General features: G+C 35.6%; 1 protein-coding gene across 1 annotated transcript in view; it reads right to left on the bottom strand.

Moving 5' to 3' along the window:
- LRBA (LPS responsive beige-like anchor protein) overlaps positions 1–18,545 on the bottom strand; it is a 732,049-nt gene that overhangs the window by 484,099 nt on the left and 229,405 nt on the right. The window contains exon 35 of the mRNA XM_030878183.2: positions 10,197–10,261. Coding sequence (XP_030734043.1) covers positions 10,197–10,261 — 65 coding nt within the window. The remainder of the gene's footprint in view (positions 1–10,196; positions 10,262–18,545) is intronic.

Here is an 18,545-nt window from a genome sequence, read left to right as displayed (position 1 = left end):
TAACAGATATTATTCCTTTAAACTAGGTTCCACAGTCTACTACTTTCCTGATTTTTACTGTCAAAAATTTTAAAGCTTTGATTGGCCAATGGAATCATGTCTCTTTTCAACTTTATAAATGAGGGGACAAATTAAAAATTTGCTTAACAAACAGGATCCCTTGACATTTTAAGCTATAAAAATTTTACTTATAAGGAATCTGCACTGATTTTTCAGAATCTCAGAGTATAAAAACAAAAACAGGACCACCTGAATATATAAAATGTGCAAGATGATCAATATTTATCCATTACATTGTTCCTTCTAACACAAGTCAAACAAGTGAAGTTATAAGACTTAGCAATGCTTACAGAGCAGCTACCTTGATCAAAACTGCCGAGAACAACATCAGGGGCTTAAAATATTCGAAAAAATATTTGTTGGATGGATGGCAGGCAGGCTGGCAGGAAGAAAGAAGGCTACCTAGCAGCTGGATCAATTTCTGCTGGCAAAATTAACACCCAAATTGAGATACTAAAATTTTTAGAAGAGAGATCAATAAAACCATTAAGGGATAATAGGAATAACAAGAAAGGCAAAATATGAAATCTAAACCCCTTTATTCAAATGAGAAAAGACTTTTAAGGTTCACTGATAAAGACTTTAATTTAAATATATAAGCAACAGTTCTACCGGAATTAGTTTAATTAAATTCATTTTTCAATTAAATATATCTTAAGGTGAAAGAAAAAGCAACTAACATAAAATGAAATTGAGTACACAAATAAATCAACTGAAGCCCTATATACATAATAATGTTACCTACCACGCCTGAATTTAGAACAGATTTTCCTATTCCCTATTAATGTGGTGCCACAGCATCACAGAACATTCTGAAAGAATGCTTTAATATTCTTTAAAGAATTTAAAACTGTGTAAAGAAACCTGTGTCTTTCAGAACAAATAACACTTTTAGATCAATTACTTGCATATCTGAAAAGTCAATTGATGATGATGATTCAATATATCACAAAATATCCATAAACAAAAATTATGATCCAGAAATAACAATGTTACTACTCACAAAATGTGGAAATTTAATTTTTTTAAACTTATATCTTTTATTAATGTTTATATATTTTACTTTGTCTTGGTAAAAATTGCCAAAGAAACATAACTTGATTATGTCAGTGATTACTGGTTATTTTATTTCTATAAAAAATCTGTTTAAAATGGAATGTTGTTTACAAGAAAAATACAAATAATTCATCTCAAAAGTATCAAAACAATGTATTTACAGAGGAAGTATCTAATCAATTAAACAGGTAAGTTAAGAGAAACATTTCTACCAGACAACAATTACTTATGTCTGACCTAAGTTAATTGATTTGCTAATGATACCCATCAAATCTGATAAACCCTATGCTGTAGTCTCTCTCAGTCTGTAAAGGTCTACATGTTATTTACACTAATAAAACATTAATCAAGGACCAAATTTATGGCAGCTACTCTATAAATGGGGTCAAGTCAGGTCAGACTTACATAAAAAGAAAAAAAACGGTTGGTCTCCGCAGTGAAAAGAAAACCCTTATTACTTATTCTTCCTGCCCCTGGGATTAAGTCCAGTAGTTGAACACTGCTACACAAATACATCCATTGCTAAGTAAACTCATTTAACCTTAATGTATTAAATATTTATAAAAGGAAAGTCCAACCTACTGATTTCAGAAAAATAAATCTCTAAATTGTCCCTTTAAAATATATTCTACTCTCTAAAGAAAGAGAGAATAAAAATTTCAAATATTACCTCCACTATTTCACTAAAGAATGTTAGTTCTCTTTATACCACAGTTTCTTTGTAACAACTGCTTAAAAGACAAAGGCTGAAGTACTTTCTATAGGCTAAGCACTAAGGTAAAGAAGACAGTTTCTAATGACAGGAGGCAAACAAATCCAAACAGAGTAAGATAAGCATAGATAAGAAATCAGGAAAAAGTTATTACAAAACCTACAATTACATGTGATATAAAAACAAATAAGTTATTCAAATAATTCTTTCTCCAATAAGAAATAATAAGAATCAGCTGTTCTGGATAAAATATTTAAGAACATAAAATTTATTTCTTCACAAGACAGAGAAAAGTTTTAATGTAAAATATTTATTATATGTATATGTATTTTCTTTTCTCTTGGTAATAATCTTCAAAGAAATATCACTTGACTATTGTCAAGATTATCTGTATAAAGCAAATTTCTGTTTAAGAAAGTATGTTATTTACATGAAAAATATAAATAATTGAAATTAAAACTATAAAAACAATATACTTAAGCTGAAATTATCTTACCAATTAAACACAAATATCTACTGGTTTTGCAAGGCACTTCTCTAGGAGCCAGGGGTATAACAATAAGTGAGAGACAGAGGGACTGCCCTCACTAAACATATACTGTACAGGAGGAGACAGACAATAAAGACAAAACATGGGGAAAGAATAAAAGATATAGGGAAGGAATTTTAAGAAATTTAAGAAATTTTAAGAAAAATTTTAAGAAATGAGGTAAAAATAACCTGGGCAACAGGTTTCAGGGAAGACTTCTCTGACAAGGTGACATCTGAACTGGGACTTAAATCATAATGAATCAGACATGTAAAGATCTGGGGGTAGATCTTCCAGCTATGGTGAAATAAAGAGTCCAACAAATCCTTTCCCAGAAAAACAAGTATAGAACTGAAGAATAACAATCATTTCAGTGTTCTGAAAACTGACCAAAAGCAAGCAACAACATCCATAATAATTTTATTCACAAAAATGTGCTAAACACTAAGTAAGAACAAACGAAGTCTGTGGCAATCTTTTCTGGCAATTCCCCGCCCAGACACCATAGGTGTGGTAGTTCCATCGGTCTCTGGCTGCTTATGGAAACCAGCAACTTCACTGCCAGAGATGGATGACTTGATTTGAAAGAGAGGACAGAAAATGAAGAAAATGCATGCCAAGCCGAAAACTGGAAAGACCTATAGCTCTCCTAGAGTGAGATTACATTTGAAGTTAGGGTGAGCAGGAGACCAGAGAACAAACCAGAAATTAGAGAGGGAGATCCTGGAAATAAACTAGCTTAATAAGAATTTCACACATGGCTATCTGGGTCCCTGAGCAGATACAGGGCAGACTCGAAAAAGATCAACAAGAAGTAAAAGCTAGAGGATGAAAACTACTTCAAATTTAAATGTGTCCATCAAAACCAAATGCAGATTTACCAGCCATACACGGTCAAAGGTTTCAGAAAGACTTCTGATCAATCATTCACTGACCTCAAAGCTATGGAAAAAAAGGGGTGACCCTTTAAAAGTCAGACCAAAAAAATATATATATATGAAGAAGAATTCTAAAACAGCTTAGCAACAATATTCAGAACACCTTACCACAAGAGAGACAAATTCTGCAAATTAAGCCCAAGCAAGTAACTTCTAAAACTCAACAAATAAAACCAAATCCAACAACTATAAAAAGAACTATATACCATGACCAAGCAGGAATTAACCCAGGTATGCAGAGTCGGTTCAACATTCCAAAGTCAATTAATGTACTCCATCATACATAAACAAGCTAAAAAGAAAAATCACATGATATATCAACAGATACCAAAAAAGCACTTGATAAAATCCAATGCCCATTCATGATAAAATCTCTCAGTAAACTAAGAATAGAAGGAAACTTCCTCAACTTGACAAAGAATATCTATGGAAAAATCCAAAAGCTAACACCATACTTAATGGTGAGAAACTAGAAACTTTCCCATTAAGATCAGTATAAGGCAAGGATACTCCTCTGACCACTCCTTTTCAACATCGTACCAGAAATCCTAGCTAAAGCAAGAAGACAAGAAAAGGAAATAAAAGGTATACAGATTGGTAAGGAACACCTAAGAATATCTCTGCTCAGAGATGACATGACTATCTATGTAGAAGATCCAAAACAGCTAAACTTTTATCTCACACCATACAAAAATATTAACTCAAAATGAATCACAGATCTAAATGTAGGGGCTAAAACTACAACATTTCTAGGGATGAAAAAATATTTCTAGAAAAAAAAAAAAGAAAGAAAACCCTAGTACTTGTTTTGACCTAAGATTTCTTGAATTTGCCAAGAAGTCATAATCCATAGAAGAAAAAAATAGGTAAATTGTACTTTATCAAAATTAAAAACTTGCTCTTCAATGAAAATGAAAGAACAAGTCACAGACTGAGAGAAAATGTTTGCAAATCATGTATATGACAAAAGATTTATATCCAGAAATACTGATATATAAATTACTGTTTAAAAGTCAGAAGTCATACAGTGAATGAAATTTTTAAATGGGCAAAAGATGTACACAGACATTTTCCCAAAGAAGGCACCTGAAAAAATACTCAACAGGATTAGCCATTAGGGAAATGAAAACAAAAACCAGGGTAAGATACCTACTAGGCTAACTAGGAAAATAGCTTGGCAGTTTCTTAAAAAATTAAACACAGACTTCCCATTCCACCAAGCAATTGTACTCCTAGGTATCTACCCAAGAAAAATGAAAACATATGTCCACACAAAGCCTTGTACACAAACACACATAGAAGCATTGTTTATAATAGCCAAAACCAGAAAGCAATCCAAACATTCACTGACTGCTGAAGGGATAAACAAAATGTGGTATATCTGTACAATGGAATACTATTAATCAGTAAAAAGGAACAAAATACTGATACATGCCACAATATGGGTAAAAGCACGAGGAATTATTGTAAGAACAGTGTTGGAGAAAGTGACTGATTCAAAAACTAAAAGCAATGAGAAATAAATGGAAATTACTTGGGGGTATGTAGAGACACCACTGATGAGGGATGGTAAGCGATACAGTCTACAAACATGAGATTCCAAGCTGACTGAGATCCTGGTCTGACAGATCCCTGAACTCCTCTCCTTCTCTGAGCTTGTCTTCCACCCTACCTCAGCCATTTACTGCACAGTCATATGCCAGACCTCATCATTTCCAATAACTGAATGGCCTTGGTTCTACTCGTCCCACTCTCTAAACTATTACCTCTCATGTTTATAGCTCACTCATTCTATTACTATCACAACTCTAACAGTCCTTAGAGCTCCAATCCATCCATCCTATCGTTTTCTTTACAGTCACTCTCCTCTTTACCTAGCTTAATAATCATAATCCTGTGGTCAATGATTACAATCACTCTCTAGCACAAAGAGGCTCCCTTGGCCTTCTCTCCCCCTTACTTGGCAAAACCTAAACCCACTGAAACCCAACTCTAACTCTACTTCCATATTTACCTCCCAGACTCTGCAACTACATAAAATGCCTTCCCAAGTTACTGTAAACGACCCATCCATGCTCTACTTTAAAGCCAAACCCCCATTTGCATACAAATTCACCCACTCTCAAATCAACTTAAAAACATCACTCCAGAAATTCTCACCTATCTCTTCTACATTAATTTCCCCACTCCTTACCATGAAACTGTTCTCTTGTTCTCATTTTTTAAAAACCCTACTTCCCTTGACTCTATTCCCCCCACTCCATTTTATTTTTGCTCCCCTTTGTAGCAAAATTCCTCTAAAGAACTGTTTATACACATTCTATAATTCCTCTTCTCTTATTCTCTTCTTCTTTTCTAAATTCACTGCAAAGGCTTTTTTCCACACCACTCTCCCAAAACTACTCCTGACCAAGTCAGAAACAACTTCTGAGCCCGTGGTCAAATCTCAGTCATCACCCTACCACCTTAATGATTTCGTCTTATCTCAAGGCATTAAATATCATCTATATTCTTATAACACTCAAGTTTAGATCTCTAGTCTGGAGAAATAATTAACAACTGCCTCTACCTGGATGTCTACTAGAGATATAAAAATCAGTATTTCCAAAACTGAATTCCTGATCTTCCCCAACAACAGTTTTATCGACAGCCTTTTCCATCTGGTTGATAGAAACACCATCTTTTCAGCTGCAGAAGCCAAAAATCTTAAGTGTAATACTTGACTCCTAGCTCTGTCTCACAATCCACATCCAATCCATTAGTAAATCCTATCAACTCTACCTTCAAAATATATTCATAATCCTACTACTTCTTACCTCCTCTACTGCTGCTGTCCTAGTCCACAACACCATCATGTTTAACTAGAGTTACTACAGTAGTGCCCTAGTTGATCTCTTTGCTTCTATCCTTAAATTCTTACATAAATCAGCCTTTTAAACATAAGGCAGATTGTCTCCCTCCTCTACTCAAAATCCTGCAATGATTGTTATCTCCTGCAGAATGAATTGCAAAGGCTCTACACAAATCTTGCCCTATGTCTCTGACCTCATTTCTTACTTCTCTCCACTATGATCACTTGTTCTTGCTATACTAGCCTCATTCCTCAAATATGCCAGGGAAGCTTTCATCTGTTTACTGGCTGTTCCCTAGGACTGGAACGCTTTTCCCCTACATGCCCCTATGTTTAACTCCTTCACATCATTCAAGTGCTTGCTTACATGTCAATTGCTCAGTGATCTGTAATATAACCACTCTATTTAAACTACTCTATAAAGGTATCAAACCTTTATATTTCCTTTAAAAATCACCATTTCCCTCAACCTGCTTCACATTATCTTTTTCCAAACAACTTACCACCTTTCATATATAATCCATTACTTATTTTGTTTATTGTTCATAGTCTGCCAATGACTGTTCAAATGTAAGATCTACAAAAAAAAGAATCTTTATCTGTTTTGTTTATTGCTGTATCCCCAGAATCAAGGACAAGTCATAGTATACAGTCAGTGCATAATAAATATTGGCTGACAGAATAGATGAGGAAACGGATGCTCACAGAAGTAAAAGTACTTCCCATATATCAAAGCTGAAATTTGAACCCAAGGCTAACTTCAAAGCTAAAACTATTAATCACAAAAGTATGTTGCCTTATCTACTAAATGTAACACTAACTTGCATAACGGAGGGCATTTAGACTTAGTAGAACCTAAACAAAATAGACTTTTTTTTCAGCTTATAAATTCACTTGTTTGTTTATTTTATATTATTTTGTTTTTAACATTTTTATTGGAGTATAATTGCTTTACAGTGGTGTGTTAGTTTCTGCTTTATAACAAAGTGAATCAGTTATACATATACATATATCCCCATATCTCTTCCCTCTTACGTCTCCCTCCCTCAAACCCTCCCTATCCCACCCTTCTACCTGGTCACAAAGCACGGAGCTGATCTCCCTGTGCTATGCGACTGCTTCCCACTAGCTATCTATTTAACATTTTTTAACATTTGTCAATATATACAATACCACACTCTCACTTTGTCCCAGCTTACCCTTGCCCCTCCCCGTGTCCTCAAGTCCATTCTCTAGTAAGTCTGCGTCTTTATTCCCGTCTTGCCCCTAGGTTCTTCATGACCTTTTTTTTTTTTTTTTAGATTCCACATATATGTGTTAGCATACGGTATTTGTTTTACTCTTTCTGACTTACTTCACTCTGTATGACAGACTCTAGGTCCATCCACCTCACTACAAATAACTCAATTTCGTTTCCTTTTATGGCTGAGTAATATTCCACTGTATATATGTGCCACATCTTCTTTATCCATTCATCGGTTGATGGACACTTAGGTTGCTTCCATGTCCTGGCTATTGTAAATAGAGCTGCAATGAACATTTTGGTACATGACTCTTTTTGAATTATGGTTTCCTCAGGGTATATGCCCAGTAATGGGATTGCTGGGTCATATGGTAGTTCTATTTTTAGTTTTTTAAGGAACCTCCATACTGTTCTCCATAGTGGCTGCATCAATTTACATTCCCACCAACAGTGTATGAGGGTTCCCTTTTCTCCACACCCTCTCCAGCATTTATTGTTTGTAGATTTTTTGATGATGGCCATTCTGACTGGTATGAGGTGATACCTCATTGTAGTTCTGATTTGCATTTCTCTAATGATTAATGATGTTGAGCATTCTTTCATGTGTTCATCAGCAGTCTGTATATCTTCTTTGGAGAAATGTCTATTTAGGTCTTCTGCCCATTTTTGGATTGGGTTGTTTGTTTTTTTGATATCGAGCTGCATGAGCTGCTTGTAAATTTTGGAGATTAATCCTTTGTCAGTTGCTTCATTTGCAAAATAGACTTTTATAACCACTTCTCTTAAAAAAAAGAACTGGTGTTAATCAGTGTTTTGCATTAAGTAGAAATACATATTCGATCAACAGCACTCACTAACTCTTTTCCTATATATAAACTTTAAAAGCATCTAATACCTCAGTGTTGAAATTCAGCCAAAGAGTTATTTTTCTGATGAATAAGCACTTTGAAATTTTTGCTAAAAGTAAGACTATATTATTAGTCATTCACTCATTGAGAAATATTTATTGATTTCCCAACACTTTCCAGACTCCAGACTACAATTTAGCTCTGTTTCTCATATAGATCACTGCAATAGCCTTGTTATTGTTCTTGATTTCAATTAGGTCTCCTCTGCTTCAACCCATCCTAAACATCACTGCTAGTTATCCTTCCAAAACCCAAGTATCATAATAATACTTTCTTAAGACCTTTCAAGGCTTCCCATTGCCTTTAGATGAAAATCCAAATACACGACATTAGACCTTTTATGGTCCAGATAACCAATTCTATTCCAACAATTCACACACATACACATGCACACACACTCACACACGTACATACACACCTTCCCACATCACAGTATCTTCAGATATTCTATTCCCTCTATTTAGAATGCTTTTCACACATACGTCCTCCAATTTATCCATAATCCCCACTTTTCCAAAGTCTACATTACTAACCTTACTCATCCTTGAAAATACATCTCAGGAATCATGTTTCCCTGGGGAGCTTCTGCCTAATTCTTCTGAACTAAATTGTGTAGTCTTTCTCTTTTTTCACATTCCTACCTTAATAACCTATATGTAAATACTTCTAGCACAGAATTTACCATATGGCATTAGTTGTAGGTTTATTTATTTGTATTCAACACCAGTCTGTGAGCACCTATAATTATTTACTGAGTGAAATAACTTTAGTAGCATTTACTATAAAGTAAAGTTAACAGTACCCTCTTCTACAACATTAACGAGACAGAGGCTAAACTCCTAGTTACTAGTTCAAATTATTCCTATAGTGATGGTGTCAATCTCAACTCTAGACAGAACAGTATAAAAAACATTCTCAAACAATAATTTTGTTCAGAATGCTATTTCCAATGGCAGCCAATCACACCTTTTAATCTATACCCTGGGTCTTCAGTCCAAGTAATCCAAAATCAACTGCCACAGGCTTCCCTGGTAGCGCAGTGGTTAAGAATCTGCCTGCCAATGCAGGAGACACGGGTTCGAGCCCTGGGCCAGGAAGATCCCACATGCATGCGGAGCAAAGCCCATATGCCGCAACTACTGAGCCTGTGCTCTAGAGCCCGCGAGCCACAACTACTGAAGCCCGCGTGCCTAGACCCCTTGCTCCGCAACAAGAGCCACCGCAATGAGAAGCCTGCACACTGCAACGAAGAGTAGCCCCGCTCACCACAACTGGAGAAAGCCCGCGGGCCGCAACAAAAACCCAACACATCCAAAATAAATAAATAAATAAATTTATTTTTTAAAAAAAGAAAAAATCAACTGACACGAAACAGACTCAAAGTAGTCCACTCATCATTTCCTCAATTTATTCTTACCCTTTAATTCTCTCACTTTCTTAAATCCATTTTTTCCTTGTATCTTTCTTTTTATCTCTGTACTTCACTTTTCTTTCCTACTACTGACTATTCTTTCCTTGAATTCTTCTTCCCTTATGCCCAGGCCATGACATAGGAGAGATAATATAGACCATATTAGTCTATTTATTGGCTCTACAAATATAATAGAATTTTCTAGGAAGCCCAAATAAGTATCAGTTTTCCTTATATCTGCTAATAGAATCATCAGTATACTTTTGCCAAAGGTTTACTTACTGAAAAACAAAGAACTGGCTTTATCATTAAGCACATAACGATGAACAGAACAAAATGATTAAATATTGAAATATTTGTAATAATTAATATCTAAGCTCACTATATCACTGACTGCAAAAACAATATAGTACCAAAAATATCAGTTCCGATGGCAAAAATACAATAACATTTTAAAGTAAAATATACATGGATATAAAATAGATTACCTTCCTTCGTTGACAAGTTCAATAAAAGCAAGGCCTGCATTCTTCTGAATAGAATTCTGCCACTCCTAAAAAACAGCAGAAAATAGCTGAACAAATTTCACTCAGTAGGTTATGTCTTTAAAACAATAATTATGAAAAACATCATCCATATCAATTTCATACTTAATTGAAATTGATTTAATGGAAATTAATTAAGTTCCAAAAAATCTTAATGGAAAAGTTTTGTTAAACATGCTGCCTACCCATTGCAGCCCCATGAACACATAAATAGTTGACATTAAAAAGTAAACTAAACAAGTTAGCAACAATTTGATTCTAGATAAACTAAATGAGCCTATCTATATTTATCTTGCCCTTTCAGTTCTGTACCATTATATCCTACTAATTTAACTGAAACAGTTTGAAAGGAAAGCAGCGAAGAAGACCAAGGACAGAGGTTTTGTTTTTGTTTCTTTAAGAGATGCATCACTCCAAATGAGGGGAAGACGGAATTAAGTAGCTCCCTAAACTTAATAATAGCACACATTCTACAAAAATTGATTAATGATTAAGAAAGAGACGAGAGATCAGTGAATTTGGCTAGACTACTTGTAAGCTGAAAAACTATAATTTACTAGCATATGAATTAGCAAAAGATGGTATAAAATTATTAATATATTCTTTATGAATAAGTTATCCATTAAAAAGCCCCCTGGTGTGCCAGTGGTTAAGAATCCATCTTCCGATGCAGGGGACGTGGGTTCAATCCCTGGCTGGGGAACTAAGGTCCCACATGCCGCAGGGCAAGCAAGCCTGCGCCCCACAATTAGAGAGCCTGTGTGCGGCAACTACAGACCCCACGTGCTCTGGAGCCCGAGCACCACAACTAGAGAGCCCCCGTACTGCAACTACTGAGCCCACATGCTCTGGAGCCTGTGCACCACAGCTACAGACAAGCCCACGCAACACTAGAGAGAAGCCCACGTGCTGCAACAAAGAGCCTGCGTGCCCCAACGAAGAGCCTGGGTGCCGCATCGAAAGATCCCCGATGCCCCAACTAAGACCTGACTCAGCCAAAAATAAAAAGTAAATAAATTTTTTCTTTAAAAAGCCTCAGAAGAAAATTAACCATTAATATATAAAGAAATGAATTTTTTAAGCCTCATCTCAAAACAGATATAAAATACGCATTAATCCAATAAAGCTGGGCCCACATGAATTGAAATGTAGCTAGATTTGAGAAATGCCAATGCATGCGTATGTGTATTTTTTAAAGAACTAGACATATATACATAATCTTTATGTTCCTTAAAACTGAAGAGCCCTTCTATTCCACCTACATAATATCCTTTAACTAATCTTTTTTTGTCCTTTTATAATGGTCAAAACAAAAGACAGTGCTGGGGACCTTACCACTGTTATCATAAGCAGTATTCATATATTCTGAATCTAACACCTTGAAGAGTTTTTAATTCCATGTAATTTCACCCCTGAAGACTGTTCTGTGTCATGCCAAATTCTGATTTAGTTTTAAGCCTCATCCTTTCACAGCTACTTTCTCCTTTTTATCCCCAGTATTTATTACTTTCATGTTTTGAAAAACCCAAGGTGGCCCTCAGGACTGAAATGGCTGTTTGCCATAATTTTGTTATAGAGTTCTATTTCATGAATAGTGTCAGCAAGAATATACTAACAGAACATATACAGTAGAATGAAAAGTAGATATAAAGTCAGTCAGAACATTTGAGGGTAGTAATTGGCTAGGACTAGGTGAGAAGATAAAGCAATGTGTTGCTGAGGAACAAGAAGTCATGGGATCTATGTTCTCAAACTGACTATGACACTAACAGGATATGTCCATAAACAGATCACTATACATCTCTAGGCCCTCGATACCCCTTAAAAAAATTCTTAAAGATGTGTGATTTTATGATTCAACAACTTTCAAACATTTAGAAATTAGTGGATAAGTCCAAAATATATAGTCTCAAAATTCACAATTGCCAGCATATTGAAACAACAAAATAGAGATCTTATATTTCTTTCACTAAGGTAAACCAAGTCAAGGATAAATGGAAATACCCATCTAATTTAAAATCCTTTTCCTTCCAGCAAAATGAAGTAAACAGACAGACAATACAAAGGAAAGCAATCAAACTCCATGAAGAAGTAAACCTCTGAGAGAAGAGGATGTGTCATACCCTCCACTCTTCTCAGAAATAGGAGGAAGAAAAGAGGAAAAAGCAGAAACCGCAGGTAAGTTTTTTTATCCTGGTCCAGAAGGTTCCACACCTCACTTCCGAGGCAGAGCACAGGGAGATGCCAAGACTCAAAGAGTTGCCCTAAACCTAGTAATGCACGGGAAGAGTAGATAGAGACAGATTTAATGGTAGATGGACCTAAAACAGCCTCACAGTAACGCATGCCCTTGGAGGAGTCAGAAAATTATCACAGAAAGATGTACACATAGTTGAGGCTTTGAGGGGATAAGGAAAACACAGTTGTGACCTTTGTTGATAGACAGCAGGGAATCAGAAAGGATGGTAACAGAGGGATGCCCTAGTCAAGGAACAGAAGCAAAATCTCACTCCTCAGCTCTTATGCCCAACAGAGTACTCTCAGCAAGCCACCTGGAAATCTGATACAGCACCAGAGTATGAGGGGGCAAGACCTTAAACTGACTTTTCCTTTAGATCACTTACTTGAGGGAAAAATCTCAAAAGGGAAATTAAATTTAGTAAAAAGAAAATAAGTTACTTTTCTCGCTAGAAAAAAAGAAATTAGGAAGAAAGGCAAGAGGTTACCCCATATATAATTCTTTAGATCACACATGTTATTTTCAAAAGTATCTACTAGTATTATTTTTCTCAAATCCATTTTCTCTGATTTAAAACGGCAACAGGTGGGGATTTTTATGTCATACAAAACTCAAACCCCACATGAAAACCATCAGTAACAGTAGAGACACTCAAGTTTTAAGTATACAGGTAAACATCACTTTGATTTTATTTTCATTTATGTATACAAACTGACTTTTACTGATAATGTAAATTTAAATTTCACAAAGATTTTAAATTTCACAAAGATTTTAACAGCATGATTTAGGTCAGATAGAAAACTAGTTAAAGTTACTATAAAAACTAGTTAAAGTTACTATAAAAACATTACCATCTAAAAATTTTATGACTTCAACTTAAATTGGTATGTCACAATTTTTTTCTTTTAAATTAAAAACAAATTAGACATGAAAACACACATAGAACTGGAAGAGTCCAATTTTTCTTACAAAAGCTCAGAAACATATTTATGACTGCTAATACATCTGGATTCTTGTTTTCTCAAACATCACCTATAAACTCATATTATTTAACTTGTAGTAACAGCTATCTAATAAACACCTGGAATAAAACTTTTTCACCAGTTAAAAAAATTAGACTAAATGAGAAATGAAGTGAAAATACAAATCTTACCTATGCTTTGGGTAGTTCTAAAAATCTCACAATTCTTAAAGATATCAGAGTTTTAATTTGCCTATAATCCATTCCTAATTATAAACTATTTAACATTTAATAAAATATCACATACCAGGTACATAAAGATATACTGATAGGAATTAATAACCCAGGTAAAAAGAAGCTGAAACCCATGAGAATAGGAAATTAATTTGTTTTAATAAACCCAGCTGCTAGTCAAAGCCAACAAGTTTTCTCCATACTAAAACACTGACTACAATCCTTAAGGAAGTCACCTAAACTACAAAGAAGATTCATGCTATCCTAAAGCATTTTCTGCACTTCTGAGACAATTACTAAAGAAGGTGTTAGCCTAAACAATTTCACAAACCACAGCTCAAGATAACCTTTAGTGAGTTTTAACAGTTGAAAGAAAAGCTTAATGGTTATCGTCTCTCATGATCATTTCAATATTTCATCATAGTATTTACAATTATACAGCAATGCAAAATGCACCATACATTTAAAGGTTTTGGTTATTCTTTTCCCAGAGGTATTGATGAAAAACATGTTAAAAGCCTCAAATCCAACCACTAATGCAGCTAAGTAATTTTAAAACACACATCAGCACTTTGGAGAGGAAGGACTCAAAACACAACTGAGTCAATAATTTCATACCTGTTCTAAGCTGTATTTAATTGACTATCACTTCCTAAGGCCATAACTGTTGATTAGTCAATTTTTACTAAAATATACTCTTAGCTTACTAATGCTCTTAAGTCATACAACAACAACAGAGATAGTATATATTAGTGAAATCTAGTAAATAAACAGAGTTACATCAATTTTCAAACATGTGCTTTTGGTGGTAAAAGTCCACCAAACTTGGGTTGGGGGAAAAACAAGACTTCATCAACTAAATTAATTCTATGCCTCCCCACCATCAACAAACAAATATAGAGAAAAAGGGCACCAATAAATGTGCTATATATTAATTTATAATATTTTGATACAACTTTAACTTCCCTAAAGTGAACTTGACAGTTTTCTATAAATTTGATAATCTCCTACAACATATTTTAGTGTCTTGAGTACAGCACATGAATTTATCTGAATTTTAAAAGTAATTCCCAAATATTACCATGCTCTAAAGCAAATAAAATCAAGCTACAGATTGACGAGATAGACTACATATACTCCATGCTGCCACCTTTTTTCTTTTTTAGTCAAGCCATCGATACTGACATTAAATGTATATCAATTTTTTTTTTTATTCTAGTCGGCTAGAAAATCACTAAACTATGTTCTACTCTTAAAATAAAAAAGGTATAGGGCTTCCCTGGTGGCGCAGTGGTTGAGAGTCTGCCTGCCGATGCAGGGGACATGAGTTCGTGCCCCAGTCCAGGAAGATCCCACATGCCGCGGAGCGGCTAGGCCCGTGAGCCATGGCCGCTGAGCCTGCACGTCCGGAGCCTGCGCTCCACAACAGGAGGAGGAGGGGCCACAACAGTGAGAGGCCACAACAGTGAGAGGCCCGTGTACCGCCAAAAAAAAAAAAAAAAAAAAAGGTATAAAATGAGTGACTTTGGTTAAACAGCAAAAAACAAGAACAAAAATACTAAAGAGAGGACAAGAGTAATGAGAGTTAAAAAATTTCTCTACAACCTGAAGGGAAATAACTTGAAGCAGACAAATGCTTGTTACAAAACCCTTAGAAAGGCCAAGAATTGAAGGCACTGATTACATATATGGATGGCTGAGGGACAGGGATGAAAGGAGTTTAAATGAATAAAAGCTGGTATAAAAAACACAGAATCTGAGCTCCTCTCCTCATATCGATGGCCATCCCAACCATGGTAAGAGACTGGATATTTACTTTCCAGAGGAGTAAACCTCTGAACACTTTAAAAAGCCTTATTGTAAAAAACAAAATAACTTGAAAGTATGCTTACTGAAACATGAGACATCAAGCAATATTAGAGAAGTGTTCACTGAGAAAAACGAGAAGCCATGATAACATTTAAAATAAAGCTCATTCATCACCAGCAGACAGCACATACATAGGCACATAAACTTTTGTGCAATACACTTAAACATGAACACAAAGGGTCACTAGTCATTAGAGGAAAGACTCATATGAATGACAGACACCAAAGAAACAAGCAGGAAAAAAAATAATTATTTAAAATGGACAGGGGGCTTCCCTGGTGGCGTAGTGGTTGAGAGTCCGCCTGCCGATGCAGGGGACCTGGGTTCGTGCCCCGGTCTGGGAAGATCCCACATGCCGCGGAGCAGCTGGGCCCGTGAGCCGTGGCCGCTGAGCCTGCGCGTCTGGAGCCTGTGCTCCACAACGGGAGAGGCCGCAACAGTGAGAGGCCCGCGTACCGCAAAAAAAAAAAAGGACAAAATATTAACAAATTAAAATATTAAAAAGTATTGTTAATGGGGTAGGGAGAGGAAGACTAAAGAAAAGTATAATTAATACCATCAGAAAGATAAAAACTTTCATGTAAAAATTCAGGGCAGGGTTACTTTTTTATTCACTGGTACCTCTTTGCCTCTGTAATAAGTTCTCCAAGCCAGGAGTCTGTGGCCCTCAGCAATGCCCATGATCACAGGCCTTGGGAGCTCCTTTAATCTCTAAGAAGAACTGGAGCAGAAGTTGTAACATGGACCGTCTTATTGGAGCCCAGAACATCTGGGGAGCCAGATAACCCTCTCTTTGCACAACATATGAAATTTGTCGTATGAAAAACAGAGTCCTCCAGAGAAACAGAACCAACAAGACAGAGATATGTATTTTATTTATTTTAAGAAAGTGGCTCACATAATTATGGAGGCTGACAAGTCTCTGCAGGGCGAGTTAGCAAGCAGAAGAACCAGGAGAGCCAATGGTGTAATTCTACTCCAAGCCAAAAAGCATAAAAATCTGGAAAATGAATGGTGTAGTTCCAGACTGAAGGGCACTAGGCTCAAAACCCAAAAGGAGCCAATATGTTAGTTTGAGGACAAAGGCAGGAAAAAGTGACACCTCAGTTCCAAGGCAGTCAAGCAAGTAGAATTCTCTCTACTCAGGGAATGCTCAGCCTTTTTGTGCTAGTCAGGCCTTCAACTGATTGGATGAGGCCCATCCACATCAGGAAGGACAACCTGCTTTACAAAGCCTACCGATGTCAATGTTCATCTCATTCAGAAACTCTCAGAATAATGTCTGACCAAGTATCTGGATACCCCATGACATAGTCAAGTTGACATAAAATTAACCATCCAGCTCTCCCCTCACATCTCCCCTGAAAACCTCAGAAAAATAGAAAACGCTATTAGAAATTAAGAGTATAATAACAAATAAAAATTTTGAAAGAACTACCGGAAGATGTTGAAAAAGGCTCTTAGAAGAGTAAAATAAAAGATAAAATGAAGGAAAAACAGGTGAGAATGGATATGAAAATTAGATAATTAATCCAAACAGTTCAACATCTAACTAAGAGGAGTTCTGGAAACAGAAATGAGAATACAGAGAAAGGAATTCCCATAGATATAATTCAAGAAAACTTCTCTGAACATAAGTACATACTTTTTCAGACTGAAAAAGTTTACATTAAATATCAAAGACAATGGATTTTAAAAGATCCACCCACATCAAGGTACAATCCAGTAACAACAAACACTTTTTAAAATAATAAAAATACTAAAAGCTCTCACAGAGAAAAAAATAATTGGAAAGATTACAATTTTCAGCCTGTAATACTAATATCCCAACAAGCCACCAGTCACATATAAAGATTAAAAAAAAAAAAGACATTTTCATACAAGCAAGGTCTAAAAAATTCTGTCATGCATTCTCTTTTAAGAAATTACAAAGGACATGCCTCATCAAAATTAATACAGAGACCCCACTATCATCCTCCATCCCAGTTCTGCTTTAATTTTTCCATGGCATACTTACTGCCGATTAGATTTCTTTTTTGCTTTTCTCTGTTTTATTCTCTCCTATTTCCTGTGCTAGGACAGTGACCAGCACATATAGAATAAGTGATCAATAAATGCTGAATCAGTGTATCTTTCATAAAAGAAGGCCACTATAGGACACAGGAAATAGACACTATAGCATAAGAGGGAGAAGAGGAAACATCTAGGTTGATGATAAAAGAAGCCTCCAGATGACACCTTTCTACACAACTAAGGAGTAACCAATCCAGGCAAGAACAAGAAAACAGAGAACTCCGGGTACTGTATCTCCAAGGAAAAGAATTGAACCAATAGATAGCAAGTGTGTTCATTACACTGGTAGACGTTATATGATTTCAGTGGAAAATTCAGAAATAAATTTGTGGTGGGTACACAGAAATTTAAATTAACAAAAAAAGTAGGAAGTTACTAATTCCAGGAGAATCAATGAAAGAGAGACAAACAAGTGGGAGGCAGGGAGGGAGGGAGAGAAGAAGGAAGGATGGAAGGAAGGAAGGAAGGAAGGAAGGAGGGAGGAAGGAGAGGGAAGGTGGTTGGGTAAGCATGGTACATTTTGTGGGTCTGCACAGATATTTACATTGTCACGAAAATGTAAATGCTAGGTATGGTTTTAACTAAATACTATGATATAACTGTCCTGGAAACAAGAGAGTACATAAAATGAACAGGGACAGCAATATAAGTACTCAATAGTCATCTTCCATAGAAGACATTAGATAAAATTTAAAACAGAAAAATCCAGAAATAGCTATCATTTAGAAATATGAAAGTAACTAGCAGAGTCAAAAGCTAAGAGATCTGAATGTGGCTCCTTCAAGAAAGTAAGAATCAAGGGAGAGAAGAAGAATTGCAGCAGGGAACTGCTGTTTTCAGTTTAAGTTTTATACTATTATTAGATCTGTGAAATAATATATGTTTTCCTTGATAAAAAATAAAACTCGGGGCTTCC

The sequence above is a fragment of the Globicephala melas genome, chromosome 5 (genome assembly GCF_963455315.2).
Source record: "Globicephala melas chromosome 5, mGloMel1.2, whole genome shotgun sequence".
NCBI lineage: Eukaryota > Metazoa > Chordata > Mammalia > Artiodactyla > Delphinidae > Globicephala > Globicephala melas.
The sequence above is the reverse complement of the archived record's forward strand: the minus strand, read 5'-3'. Positions and strand labels throughout refer to the sequence as shown.